At 38.7% G+C, this 14771-nt stretch overlaps 3 protein-coding genes across 3 annotated transcripts; all 3 read left to right on the forward strand.

The window, feature by feature from the left end:
* The first annotated feature begins 762 nt into the window (after positions 1–762).
* Positions 763–1701, forward strand: LOC139327414 (olfactory receptor 5G9-like). Its single transcript, XM_070957231.1, has one exon. It carries the CDS (start codon positions 763–765, stop codon positions 1699–1701), a length of 939 nt encoding a protein of 312 aa, XP_070813332.1.
* Positions 1702–8794: 7093 nt separating this feature from the next.
* On the forward strand, positions 8795–9724 carry LOC139327415 (olfactory receptor 5G9-like). Its single transcript, XM_070957233.1, has one exon. The coding sequence runs from the start codon at positions 8795–8797 to the stop codon at positions 9722–9724; it is 930 nt and encodes a 309-aa protein (XP_070813334.1).
* A 3835-nt stretch (positions 9725–13559) lies between these two features.
* On the forward strand, positions 13560–14495 carry LOC139327416 (olfactory receptor 5G9-like). The gene has a single exon (XM_070957234.1). The coding sequence runs from the start codon at positions 13563–13565 to the stop codon at positions 14493–14495; it is 933 nt and encodes a 310-aa protein (XP_070813335.1). The 5' UTR covers positions 13560–13562.
* Positions 14496–14771: the final 276 nt, after the last annotated feature.

Raw genomic sequence — 14771 nt, forward strand, 5'->3', positions numbered from 1 at the left:
AGTTTTCAGTTGCATGTGCTGAGAGTCAAAGGAACACGGCATCTCACCAGAGCCTTTCCTACAGCCAGTGATGGCAGCAGCCTCTGAAATTTTGGGTTAGGTATAATATGAGTTTTATTATGGGGGAATGCTTTTGGGGAACACTACTACCCTGTAGCAGATGATTCAGTTCTAATTTGCTCTCATTTTTTGGATATATTTCTTGCTGGGGTTTAACTGGAGAATGCTCAATAGAAAAACAACTGCTTCAATCCTAGTTAGATTTCATTATTTGCATTTATCTCTTGACTGAGGCTTAGGCTGACATGGCTTCATCCTAATTAGATCTCAGTTGGGGTATAATTATAATAACAATATTATCTAGCAATTACTGCAATTTTATATCCTTCAAACCTGTGGAAATGGATAAATATTAACCTGTAAATCTATATAGCCTTAGATTTTTGTTTGATTTCACTTTCGTTTCCTCTCTTGGTGAGACACAGGTTCTTTGTTAGTGTGCTTAGTAGAACTTAAAATATAAAGTCTGAAAACTACTGTTTTAAGTCATGTGTCCAGAAAAATGGGTGCCATTTTCTTGAGCTTTTTCTAAAATATTCAGGCAAAATCCCTAAAGCCCAGGAATCTAGAGTCTATTGTTTGTTTTTCCCTAATTGAGAAAATCTGCAAAATGACCTTTACTAGTTTGCAAAATCCAGGGATATGGAAGTTATACTGATGACATAAATATTTCCTTCTTTTCCTTACAAAATATAGGAAGCCATGGCCATGGAGAACTATACAACAGTGCATGAGTTCATTTTTCTGGGATTTAGTGACCTGCCGAACCTACAGATCCCACTCTTCGCTTTTTTCCTAATGGTATATATTATCACAGTGACTGGAAATGTTGGGATGATCCTATTAATCAGTATGTGCTCACAACTTCATACCCCCATGTACTTCTTCCTAAGCAATTTGTCTTTTGTAGATCTCTGTTATTCTTCTGTTGTCACACCCAAAATCCTACTAGACATGATTGTAAAGAAAAGAAATATTTCATTGACTGGATGTGCTCTACAAATGTGGTTTTTCTGTCTCTTTTTAGCCACTGAATGTTTCCTCTTGGCTGTAATGGCATATGACCGATATAAGGCCATTTCCAATCCACTTTTGTATACATTCATCATGTCACAGAGATTGTGCACCAAGTTGGCAATCATTCCTTACCTTGTAGGAATGCTGAATGCTACCACACATACAACTTTATCTTTTCAGCTGACCTTCTGTCATGGCAATATAATTAACCATTTCTTCTGTGATATCCCTGCAGTCATATCCTTATCCTGTTCAGACACTCAACTCAACAAGGGAGTGCTTTTTGGTCTATCTTGCACCCTTGGTATTGTAAGCACTTCTATTATTGTTGTCTCTTATACCTACATTGTTCTTGCCATCCTGAGAATCCGCTCCAATGAGGGCAGACGCAAAGCTTTTTCGACCTGTTCAACCCATCTCACAACAGTATCTATCTTTTATGGAACCCTCTTCTTCACCTATGTGAGACCCAGCTCCTTCTCAACAGTAGATGAGGACAAAATTATCTCCATGTTCTACACTGTGGTGATCCCTATGTTGAACCCTTTGATCTATAGCTTGAGGAATCAGGACGTAAAAGAAGCAATGAGGAAATTGACTATGGCTAAGTTCCAAACAAAATAAATAGGCATGTCCCATAATGGATTCTGTTCTTGATTGATTATGTATCATCAAATAATTGTTGACTCTTAGCAACTGCATAGATAGATTTTCTCCGTTATACTCTGTCCCTAATCTGCTCTTTCGTGTCTTCCAACAATGCATTCATCACTATAACTGAGTCCACATATCTTGCTGCTGGCTTTATTTTCCTTGTCTTTCTTGTTATCTTTCCCACTTGGAGGCTTCTGTGGAAAGCTACACCTTCATGCAATGTGTCCGTAGAAATATAATTTGAATCTGTTCATTTGTGCTTCTGGAGAGCTCTGGATTGATTTGTTCAAGTAGCTTGTAAGTATTCTTACTCAGCAAAAGAAATCCATTGCTTTAATCTTTTGTGTTGCTTCCATGTGGTACAAAATTATGTTCAAAGTAGAATACTATAAAGTGATATGAAATTTAGCCATATACTGTATGTTCATTTCAAACCATTCACAAATTAGAAGCTGGAAAAGTCAATCCTGGACAAAGTAAAATTTGCCTACTTCCTTGATCAACAAGAGTATCCCTCATATTTTGAGCGTGTGATGAAAATGGATGATGAAACAGAAAAACTACTATGCTTGGCAAAGTTATCAGAAGCAAAAAAAAGCAAAAACAGTGGAATTTGGTGGAATCAAAGAAAGTATATGTTTGTCAATTAGAAGAATTACAAGTTATTTCTAGGGGCAGATCAAGATGGTAGGTATTTCTCCATGAAGTCAATAGAAGTCAAGTCTGACTCAATGTCATCTAACAAGCCAGAGTCCAACTAGGAAAACGTCTCCAATATACAGAGCAAGAAGAGCAAGCTGGGTTTAGAGAGGGGAGAGGGGCCAAAACTACAGCACAGGTGGCCAGATTCTGCACAGCAGCACTGGGGATTCATCACAAATACGTGTCTTCTTCACCATAGTGATGTATATAACAACTGTGGCTAACCCTTGCACTGCTTAGCCATCCCCCTTTTAACATTGAACCCACAACGGGCCACACAGCTTAAGGATTGCAATAATAAGAGCCTTGGTAGTACAGGGGTTTAAGGCATCCTGTTATTAAGCTGGTTATTAAGACCAGCTGCCTGCAATTACTGCAGGTTCGAATCTCGCCAATGCTCAAGGTTGACTCAGCCTTCCATCCTTTCTAAGGTAGGTGAAATGAGGACCCAGTTGTGGGGGCAATAAGCTGACTTTGTATAAATATACAAAAGGATGAAGGCTATTGCTGAGCACATTGTAAGCCGCCCTGAGTCTTCGGAGAAGGACGGCATATAAATCAAATTAAAAAAAAAATTGTATAGTCAGACCATGTAAAATGGACACTGGATTTTATTATAGATTTAGCTGTCATTTATTATTTTAAACTAGAAGTCTTAAGTGTATATATACTGAGTGCTTTTATTTGTTTCTGGTCTAAGACTGTAATAACAAAATTGAATTGAATTGAATATACAGAGGAATATGATATACAGGGGCAAACAAGTCCATTTAATTCTTACCATTACGTTAAAATAACATTTGTGAGGATTGGAATCTGAAAATACAAGGTATTTTTTGTTATGAACATAGATAAAATAGGTGAGGCTCTCTCCTCTGCTTTATTGGGAAGCCCACGCTCAGGCAACCTGCCCACAGGCTTATTGACACATGTCATGGAGGATCTGGGAGAAGAGTGTGACCTCCCTTTCCAGATTCTCCATGCAACCTGCTAACACACCATCAGGAATGGAAGGCTTGCTGAGGACATGATTACCAATAAGCTACTGTATGTGAGGGATCTGGGAGGAAAGAGAAAATATAATTTTAAAAAAGCAAGCAATATGTAAACTACCAGTGATCACTGATTCCCATTGCTAGGAACTAGAGGGAAGGGGATATCACAACCAGAACTAAGCAAGAGAAGCTGGGAAGATCTCATTGTTTGATGCATTCTCAGCAACATCACCCCTGAAGGGCCACATTTCCTGTAAATAATAAGATTTATGTTAGAGTTTGTAGACAAAATTGAACACAACTTCAATTTTGACTAGGAAAAAATTAAGTTAAATATGACTTGGAAAAGAAATGAAAATTTGGTCAAGTTGCCCCTTTCTCAAGCTGAAGTTAAGGGAACATTTGGTTAGATATTGAGGAATTTATGGTGGCATAAATAAGGTATAATATTCGATGCATGTACACACTGATAGAAAATTATGTTAACATCTTTAAATAATCTTTCTGTAGATTTGAAATTATGGTTAATTTAGCAACATTATTTCTTGAATATTGGAAATTTAGGCATCTTTTCCAGGAAGAATTTGAGATACTGTAGAAGTGCTACTCAAAATACCCCAGTTTGTGTGATCTGGTCTTGAGTTACAGTGGCTTATTTTAGCCTCTCATATATTAATTTTGTTTTAGAAGTGTCATTGTTGTTTATTCCACCATTGTTTTTTTTGTTTTTCCTATTACAGAGACTGTAAACTGACCTAAATATAAACAAATAAATTGTGCATTAATGAGATTTCAAAAGATTGCAAAATATCTGTATTCTCAAAATAAATCTCTGAAAATACCAGTAATCTTGTGGAAATATCATAAGTTTTTGATGAATTTGGAGGGGGCTTGATGAGGCCACACAGAGACATCTAGAATTTTGAAAGGTTGACAATGGCTCCATTCATTATTTCCTCATGGTACATTATGTTTGCTTATTGTGCTATTTAAAGTTAATTTCCACGTTACATTTATTTCTGATCTTTAGCTAGTCTGGAACTAATGAGTTCTGCCTAAGAAAAGAGAGAAATCAGACTAATAGCCTTTCATTGGGAAATTACAACTGGCCCAGAATGCAACACAAAATTCTTGGCACCCGAGAGTTCTCCCACATTATGTCACTGCTATGTGAGACCCACAGCCTTCTACTTTCTTTCCAGGTGTCATTAAAGGTTATCAGATATAAAGTCACCATTTTCAAAGAGAACAGAATCAAAGGAATTATGGAATGAACTTAAAAAGTTGTAAAGGATGAAGGTCAAAAATGAAAAGAAGTAGAAGAAAGCAAATGAAAGGTCAGAACAAACTGCAGAAATTGCCAAGAAACAAAAGGAGAAGCCAAGAAAAACAAAAAATCTCAGAAAGGAATTAAACAAAAGTTTCAGAGACCTGTTAGAAGAGACAAAAAGTAGTATAATAACAAAGTCTACGAAGATACAGAAGATTTTAAAACATCTCTGAACTCAAAAGGAGAATTAACATCAAACTGTTATGTTAAAGAATACCAATGAACAGACAATAACTGATTCAAAGGAGTACATTGAAATATTGTACAGGAGACATGCCAACACCCGAGATACCTTAGAAAATAGTCTTTACTTACAAAAAGCTCAAGAACTAGAAGATAAAGTTAGATCAGTCCTTTTGTCATTGCTTAGTCAGCAGGCACCTGGAACTGATGGAATACGAATAGAAATCTGCAGAGGTGGGTGTGTCACATACTGTAACAACCGGTTCGCCCAGCACCGGAAATGGGAGCGTGTGCAAGTGCACACTCGCTTCGCTCATGCATGCACCATCTGCACATGCATGCAGCATCAAAAAACACAGCAATTCACTTGCACACACTTCCCGCACATGCATGCAGCATAAAAAACACAGTGATATAGGACAGGATTGCGTCTGGGTAGGTGGGCGGGGGTGGGCCCACCTGCAGGTCGTAACTACCAGTTTGCCCGAACCGGTCCAAACCAGCAGGAGCCCACCACTGGAGATACGGCAAGGAACTGAAGAAGAATCAATAAAGGTTTAACCATAGTGTGCCAACAAATCTAGAAAACAATACAGTGGTCAACTAATTAAAAAAATCAATCTACATTCCAATATTAAAAAAGGGAGAATTAAAAGAATATGCAAACTAACATACTATGTTCTTAATTTCAGATGTAGTAAAATAGTGCTTAAGAACTGTCAACATTCCCAGAAAGACCAGTCATAGAATAACATAGAATAACAGGGTTGGAAGGGACTTTGGAGGTCTTCTAATCCAACCTCCTGCTCAAGCTCTTCTTCCTGTAGCATTCCAGACAAATGATTGTCCAATATCTTTCTTGAAAACCTCCAGTGAATGAGCACTCACAACTTCCAGAGCAGGGGTGGGTTCTAACTGGCTTTACTACAGGTTCTCTTTGTGCGCGCACTTCGCGCACAATCGCCTCTTCGTTGCGAATCTGCCCAGCTGAGGTGTGGCAATCCCCTCTGCCGCACCTCTCAGCTGGGTGAAAAAAGAAGATATATAAGATCGGAATAACGTGGGGGCGGGTGGGAGGGCCCAGCTCCCGAAGAAAGAGAACTGGTTCAGTGATGTAATAGCATCACCGCTACCGGCTCAGCCGAACCGGGCCGAACCGGGAGCAACCCACCACTGTTCCAGAGATAAGTCATTCCTCTGATCAATTGTTCTCACTATCAGGTAATTTCTCCTTAATTCTAGTTTGAACCTCTCTTTAATGAGCTTTCACCCATTCTTGTCCTGCCCTCAGGTACTTTGGAGAATAGGTTGACCCCCACCCCTCCTCTGTGACAGCTCCTCAAGTACTGGGAGACTATCATGTCACTCTAGTCCTTCTCTTTGTTAGACTAAACATATCTAGTTCCCACAACAGTTCATCATATGGCTTAGCCTCCAAACCCCTTATCATTTTCTTGCTCTTATCTACACTTTTTCTAGAATCTCAGCATCTTTCTTGTATTGTAGTGACCAAAACTAAACACTGTATTCCAAGTGTGGTCCTACCAGCGCAGTATAAAGCAGTACTGTTACTTCATGTGATATTATCCCTCTGTTAATACAGCCTAGGACTCCATTGGCTTTTTTGATTGCGTCATATGTATCTACATGTTTTATATCTGATTTTCTCTTCCTTCCCACCAGTCCTTATCTCAATGTTTGACTGGTTATCTTGAAGTTTATGGAACCATGGTGGTGCAATGATCAGAATGCAGTATTGCAGGCCAACTCGGCCGACAGCCAGGAGTTTGATCCTGACCTGCTCAAGGTTGACTCAACCTACTATCCTTCAGTAAAATGAGGGGCCAGACTGTTGGGAGCAATATGCTGACATTTGTAAACCATTCACAGTCCTGTAAAGTACTATGGAACAGTCTATAAGTCTAAGGCCGCCAGGCTGGCCTATCAACATAATAATTTTAATTTGGGGTATTTTAAATTTCTGGGGTTTTAAATTGAGCCAAATCTATTTAATTATTTTAATTTTTAACTGCTGTTTTGTCTTGTGTCTTTAAATAGGCTGTACACCGCCCTGAGTCCTTCGGGAGAAGGGCGGTATAGAAATAAAATTATTATTATTAATTATTATTATTATTAAGTGCTATTGCTATTATGCTTGGGATTATGTCCTAAAAATTAGTTTTCCTCCTCTTCAGTTTTCATTTAAATCCCTTGGGATAAGGTGAGCCAGTTGACTTCCAAACATAATCATTCTAAATAAGTAAATTCTACTTTTTTGTAAGATTACATTAAGATGACATTAACATCATTTTGCTACCTGAAAGTACAAATCACCTGCCTTCTCTTTTACAGCCTGAGAACTTTGGGTGGGGGTGGGGGTCCCTTCTAAGACTCTTTCTCCAACCATTATGCAGTTGCAGGCTATGGCCTCTCTTATCTGACTGTTCTGTAGGCAGAATCTCTTCCCCATCTCTCATGATCATTTCTTTATAACATTGTAAGATTTTCCAATGCAGTTTAGATTCGGGGTGAAATCTAAAATTTGTTACTACCGGTTCTGTGGGCGTGGCTTGGTGGGGGGGGGTAATGTGACTGGGTGGGCATGGCAATTTTTTTTTTTAAGACCATTTTTTCTACAACCTCTTTGGCTAAGAGGTTGTAAAAAAATGTTTTCAAAAGGCTCTGAGGATCCAAGCTGAGTTCCCTGATCGGCAGAGGCTTTTTTAAAAAGCCTCTGCCGATCAGGGAACTCAGCTTGGATCATCAGAGCATTTAAAAGAAAAAAAGGGTTTTTTTTCTTTAAAATGCCTTTGACGAGCTGCGCGATCATCAGAGGCTTTTTTTTTTACTTTTAAAAGCATTTTTTCGGCCGAAGTTATAGAAAAAATGCTTTTAAAAGTAAAAAAAAAAAAAAGCCTCTGATGATTCAGCTGGGCATGGGGGGGAGGGATTTTTGCTACCAGTTCTCCAAAACAACCACCTCCATCACTACCAGATTGGGCGATTCGGTCCGAACGGGGAGCATTTCACCCCTGATTTAGATCCCTAAATAGAAAGAGATCCCAGACACTCGAGATGGCTTTAGAAAATGCTGAAGAACATGAGACTCTTGGGGATCTGACCTGTTTTGCAGATTCCAAGGCACAGGTTTATTTTGCAAAGATAGCTAATAATGCACTAGCAGGCAGAAACTGAAGCATCTTCAGATTAAATACATTTTTCCAGTGCAAGTAATCTTTATACCCACTGGAACAAAAAAAATAACAATTGCTGGTTACCACCTGATGGTGGCAGTACACTCCCCCAAAACTCTAGCAAGCAAGCTGAAAGACCCAAGCAAATATAAAGACGCCTTTCTGTGCTGCAAGACCAGAGATCCATCCTAAGGAGTCCTTTTCTGAAGCCCATGCATATCTGACTGCTGAAGGATTTCTCTCTCACCAAAATACAATTTAATCTCAGGTAAGAGGGCCTAGGATAACTGTCAGGAATGAGAAAGAAATCTAAATAATGCATCATTTCATAATTGAGGTGGACGGAGGAAATAATGCAGTATTACAGCACTGAAGTGATTATGAGATATGATTTCAAAACAAGGGGAAGATAAGCATGCAATAGAACTACCAAAATCTTAAAAGGTTAACTAGCATGTTTAGTAGTATTGTAATCTACATTCAATTCTTACCCATTGTTTAAATAAGAGTTGAAAGTGGGAATTTTTTTTTTTTTTTTGCATGAAAAAAGCACTATGTGCTATATGGGGGAATGAAGTCCATTTTGTCTTCACTTTCTTTTTGTGAGGAACATTTGTAGCTGAACTTACTTTCTACTTTTCTTTGCAGAAAAAGCACGCATGGCAAAAGCAAATCACACACTGGTCTATGAATTCATCCTGCTTGGATTTGCTGGGTCGCCAGAATTACAGATTTTGCTCTTCATTTTCTTCCTGATAATTTATTTCATTACCTTGCTGGGAAATTTTGGGATGTTTCTGTTAATCCAGATAGACTCTCGACTTCACACCCCCATGTACTTCTTCCTTAGTAACCTGTCATTACTTGATCTTTGCTATTCTTCTGTGGTCACCCCAAAGATGTTGATAGATTTTGTATTAGAAAGCAAAACCATTTCCATAAGGGAATGTGCAGCACAAATGTGGTTTTTTGCCTTTTTTGTGGCTGCTGAATGTTATCTCTTAGCATCCATGGCATATGATCGGTATGTAGCTATTTCTAACCCATTGCTTTATACGGTTATGATGTCTAAAAAAGTCTGTCTGTTACTCTTAATTCCACCTTGTTTTGCTGGACTATTAAATGCCATGACACATACAATTATGACTTTCCAATTAACTTTCTGCAAGTCCAAGATCAATCATTTTTTCTGTGATATCCCTGCTGTCATATCCCTCTCCTGCTCTGAGACACAAATCAACAAGATGGTGCTTTTTATCATGTCCTTCACTCATGGCTCTCTCAGCAGCATTTTTATTATTATCTCTTACATCTATATTCTTTGTGCCATCCTGAGGATCCGATCTTTGGAGGGCCAGCGGAAGGCTTTCTCCACCTGTTCCACCCACTTCACTGCTGTTTCCATCTTCTATGTCACCCTCTTCTGTATATATGTGCGGCCCAGCCATAGCTTTCTACCAGACCAAGGCAAGATGTTTTCTGTGTTTTATGCAGTGGTCATCCCCATGTTAAACCCACTGATCTATAGCATAAGGAACAAGGAAGTACAAGATTCCATAGGGAGAGTGATCAGAAGAAAAAAATCATGAATCTTGAGCTAGTCTCCTAAGTGATGAATCTTTCTCCAAAAAGAAAAATAATGATTTAAATTGTAGGAGTGCCTTTAAATTGTAAGCTGCCTAGAGTCGCCTCAGCGAGATGGGTGGCATAGAAGTTTAATAATAAATAAAATAAAATTTAGATCTTTTGCTTTTAAAATGCAACAGGTAAGATTTTAATAACAAACATCATGCAGAATAAAATTTTATTTTGTAGTAGTTACAAAACAGTACTGTGGAATCAATAAAATTAATCCTGAGCTTCTATGATTGCTAATTATTTCTGATGTAGATATTTTTTTCCCACTTTTCTTATTCCACCACTCCTGTATTAACTAACTGTAGCCCTGAGGGATGAGCACATACAGTTTTACATAATGTTCCAAAATGTTGATCTCATCCTGACAGGGAATCACAGCCTTTACCCACCTAGAAACCACTGGTCTAGGGGAAAGAAATGTCTGCCTTCAAGCAGAGTTTTTTTTTTTAAAAAAAGGTTTATTTCCCTTTTAGACATTCAGAGTTGATAGCATCTCTTGCAACATTGAAGATTCTTATGTGCTGCTCCCAGAATCCTCCCAAAGTTTCCATTGAATGAAATGGAAAGCTGTCAGATAAAAGGCAACTAAAAAGGCTTGCCTTCCTCCCCCACACCCCCTCATTTTAACATAAAGTAAAGAAAATCTAAGAGAGGTTCAGCAAAGGGCAGCATCTGGCTTATCTTGCCTGGGCACAGAAATTAAGCAAAGTCAGCCATGGTTACATTTTGGATGGGAGACATCAAGGAATCCTGGGACTCTTGGCTAGCCTGGGATGTCAAAAAATGCTTCCTGAAAGAAGGCAATGGGATACTAGTTTTATGTGATTTCCAAGAAAACTTCATGGATTTTTACTCAATGTATCCTCTGTCATGGTGTTCAAAGGTCAAGTGCAGCCCTCAGCTAACATCAGCCCCCTCCCCAGCTGTTGTTTAGACATATAATTCTCTGTTAGAAGATATATGTAAGATGCATATGCCTATGGTCAAGTTGGTCAAGATGGGAGAAAGTTCCTGGAGATTCATTCATTCATCCTCATTTTGAATTTCACTTGAGACCACTGGCAGGAGAAAAAAGTACTCACAAATTTCAGTTAAAGAGCTTGTATCTACTTGTTGCCCATCCATGTTTTGTGAAACTCTTCTGCTGTGACCTCACCTACATAGTCTCTCTGGAGAGTCCACTGATCTCCATACTAAGGTAACCTTAAGTTTTCCTTAGCTGTCCTGGTGTTCAATTAGGATTTTTTCCCCCATAATAGAAATTATTTTACCCTAGATACAATCAGAGACACCTGGTTCTGCCGGCAGTGCTCTCAACGGATCCCATTCAGGAAGTGGGATCAACATAGCACCGATTAAACACTCTAGTTTGGTGCAGGTCTACCTCTTTCCTCCTGACCTTCAAGAACTGGAGATCCAGTGAGTGCCCAGCTTGGAGACATGGACCACCCCAAACAAGATTTTCTTTTGCATAGCCAGTGTTTTGTGGCCTGTCAGCCGCTGGCCCCTCCAACAGCCAAATCAGAGGAAGAGGAGGTGTGGGAGTCAGGGTCAGCATCAAGACAACCTGAGAACTCCAAGGGGGAAGAGGAAATGGAGCTGGCAGAGAGAAAGGCAGAGGCAGAGCCTGGGCCATCCATCAGATGGAGAGTCAACAGTCCCCAGGTCTGGAGGTGGTTGATGAGGAAGAGGAGGAACAGCAGGGTCCAGTGCCCTGATGCGTGGATATGCAGAAGGCAAAGAAGAAGAGAGCAGTAGTAATTCGTGGCTGATCCTTGGGAAGGAAGAACCACTGCTGCTAGCGAAGCCCCACCCTAATCTCTGGGGATAAAAGGTAGGGGGCAGAGATGAGTAGATGTGGCAAACAACTATTCATTTTCCAGCCAGCTGGACTTGTTAGCCTGTGTTGGGAGAGAAACCATTTGCTGGGGCTGCTGGCACTCCTAATAAAGGAATCTTTGAGTTAATTTCAGAAGGTTTGTTGTGTTTGGAGAGTTGGGTCAGAACACAGTGGCTGAACCTAGGTTCTCCTTGATTGACCCTTATCTACTTTTTTGGTGCCCTACATGACTCTCCACTCTAACCAATCTAAATGCAGAAAATGCTTTGGCTACAAAGAAAAACCTGACTAGACTTTTTTTCCAAACTGCAAAGTAAAATTCCCTTGATTAAAGGCAGAGTAAGATTGATGAAACATGTAGGTAATCTCCAGGATCCCCTTCAGCCCTTTTATTTATCTCTCACATGGTTTCACCAATTACATCTCAATCTCATCTCCATAATTAACCACCTCCTGTGTTTTAAAGGAGAAAATCTGGCACAATGCTGAACCACTTTAGGCAGAGGAGCCATTTTAGCTGTTGGCCAAATTACAGAGTACTTGCTTTAAGAAAGAAGGCAGGAATGTGCCATTCCCATTTCAAGATGCCATTGTAAAATAAAACCTATTCAATATTTTATGGAAAACAATTTAAAAAAAATGTTTAAGGAAATCAGTGTGAAAGATGTGTATAAAACTACTTAGAGAATTTTAGAATAAAAGGGCTGGAGGGGATCTTGGAGATCATCTTAGAGATCCCCTGCAGCAAAGGAGGGTGCACCACTCAAATAGGCAATTTCTAACAGTACTGGATCTCTTACTGTAATCCACCTTCTATATGTCAACCATTCAAATACATAAGGACATCTGTCCGGACTCTTGGAGATCTGACCTGTTCCGCAGATTCCAAGGCACAGGTGTATTTTGCAAAGACAGCCAATGAGAAACAGGCAGAAACTGAAGCGCCTTCATATTAAATACATTTTTTTTCAATGCAAGTAATCTTTATGCCCTCTGGAACAAAATAATAATTGGTTATTACCTGATGGTGGCAGTACACTCCCCAAACTCTAGTAAGAAGGCTGAAGGACAAATATAAAGATGCCTTTCTGTGCTGCAAGACCAGAAATCCATCTCAACGAGTCCTTCTCTGGAACCCAGGCATGGTTTTCTCTAACCTGAAAAAAAGCATCCTCTCTCTGCAAAATACAGTTTAATCCCAGGTAAGAGTGATTAGGGTTACAGTCAGGAACAAAAAGGAAATAAATCTAAATAATATATCATTTCATGGTTGAGGTGGACAGTGGGGAAAATTCAGTATTACAGCATAAAGAGATTAGGGCATTTATGGGATATGATTTCAGGACAAAGGAAATATAAATTTGTAAAATTTGGAAAGGTTAAGAGGCATGTTTAGTAGTATTTTTCTTGAAATTTCACATGATGTGTGTAATCTGGTTTTTTTTAAATCAACTTTCGCTTGTTATCCAAACTTCCTATTTTTTTAGGTGACAGCTGAAATTGGGAATTTTTTTAAAAAAATTAATATTTTATTATAACACAATATGACAAACGCATAACATGCAACATATAAATATATCTTCTTTTTTAAACAATGTTTCTTGATAGTCTTCTTTCCGTTTTGTATCTTTCCCCCCATATCTCTCTTACTATTTCATTTTCTTCATTGTCCCTTTTTCTTTGATTACATTGTATTTTCTAACACTAATAGTCTTATTTTTATACATTTCTATATATTTATTATATACATGTTTTACCTTTTTAGATTTTCCCCTGTATTTATTATTCTCTAGAGAAAATTTCTAGAAATTGAGAATTTTTTTTGTGCAAAAAAAAGAGAGTTACATGTGGGAATGTCCTTTTCTGGATCTTCTTCCATTCGTTGTCAATGTTTTGTGACATGCTGCAGCTAAACTTACTTTCCACTTTTCTTTGCAGAAAAAGCACGCATGGCAAAAGCAAATCACACACTGGTCTATGAATTCATTTTGATTGGATTTGCTGGATCTCCCGAATTACAGGTTTTGCTCTTCATTTTCTTCCTGATAATTTATTTCATTACTTTGCTGGGAAATTTTGGGATGTTTCTGTTAATCCAGATAGACTCTCGACTTCACACCCCCATGTACTTCTTCCTTAGTAACCTGTCATTACTTGATCTTTGCTATTCTTCTGTGGTCACCCCAAAGATGTTGATAAATTTTGTATTAGAAAGCAAAACCATTTCCATAAGCAAATGTGCAGCACAAATGTGGTTTTTTGCCTTCTTTGTGGCTGCTGAATGTTATCTCTTAGCATCCATGGCATATGATCGGTATGTAGCTATTTCTAATCCATTGCTTTATACGGTTATGATGTCTAAAAAAGTCTGTCTTTTACTCTTAATTCCACCTTGTTTTGCTGGACTATTAAATGCCATGACACATACAATTATGACTTTCCAATTAACTTTCTGCAAGTCCAAGATCAATCATTTTTTCTGTGATATCCCTGCTGTCATATCCCTCTCCTGCTCTGAGACACAAATCAACAAGATGGTGCTTTTTATCATGTCCTTCACTCTTGGCTCCCTCAGCAGCATTTTTATTATTATCTCTTACATCTATATTCTTTGTGCCATCCTGAGGATCCGATCTTTGGAGGGCCAGCGGAAGGCTTTCTCCACCTGTTCCACCCACCTCACTGCTGTTTCCATCTTATATGGCACCCTCTTCTTTATATATGTGCGGCCCAGCCATAGCTTTCTACCAGACCAAGGCAAGGTGTTTTCTGTGTTTTATACAGTGGTCATCCCCATGTTAAACCCACTGATCTATAGCATAAGGAACAAGGAAGTACAAACTGCTGTAGGCAGGGTGATCAGAAGAAAAGGACTTTTATAAACTAAATTAAGATTTCCATGTTTGTGCAAAATGAAAATGACTAATTTTAATATTTTGCTTTTTATGGAATAAAGTCTGATTTTGTAGTAATCATAGTAACAACAGAGGTAATTTTGAGCTTGTCTGAATCTTAATAAATTCTTTTTGGTGACTTTTTTCTATGCACAGACACACATACATACAAAACAGTGCCCTGTTTTTCTCTTGATATACATTCTGCCCTAAGGAATGGGGACATATAGTTTCCCATAACTTTCCATACAGAATGTGGAGCTC

The sequence above is a fragment of the Pituophis catenifer genome, unplaced genomic scaffold, assembly GCF_029215685.1.
Source record: "Pituophis catenifer annectens isolate HBS135680 unplaced genomic scaffold, rPitCat1.0.hap2 SCAF_1, whole genome shotgun sequence".
Lineage (NCBI taxonomy): Eukaryota > Metazoa > Chordata > Lepidosauria > Squamata > Colubridae > Pituophis > Pituophis catenifer.

Coding starts and splice junctions, on each gene's coding strand:
- LOC139327416 (XM_070957234.1), top strand. CDS start 13,563: ATGGCAAAAGCAAATCACACACTGGTCTATGAATTCATTTTGATTGGA.
- LOC139327414 (XM_070957231.1), top strand. CDS start 763: ATGGCCATGGAGAACTATACAACAGTGCATGAGTTCATTTTTCTGGGA.
- LOC139327415 (XM_070957233.1), top strand. CDS start 8,795: ATGGCAAAAGCAAATCACACACTGGTCTATGAATTCATCCTGCTTGGA.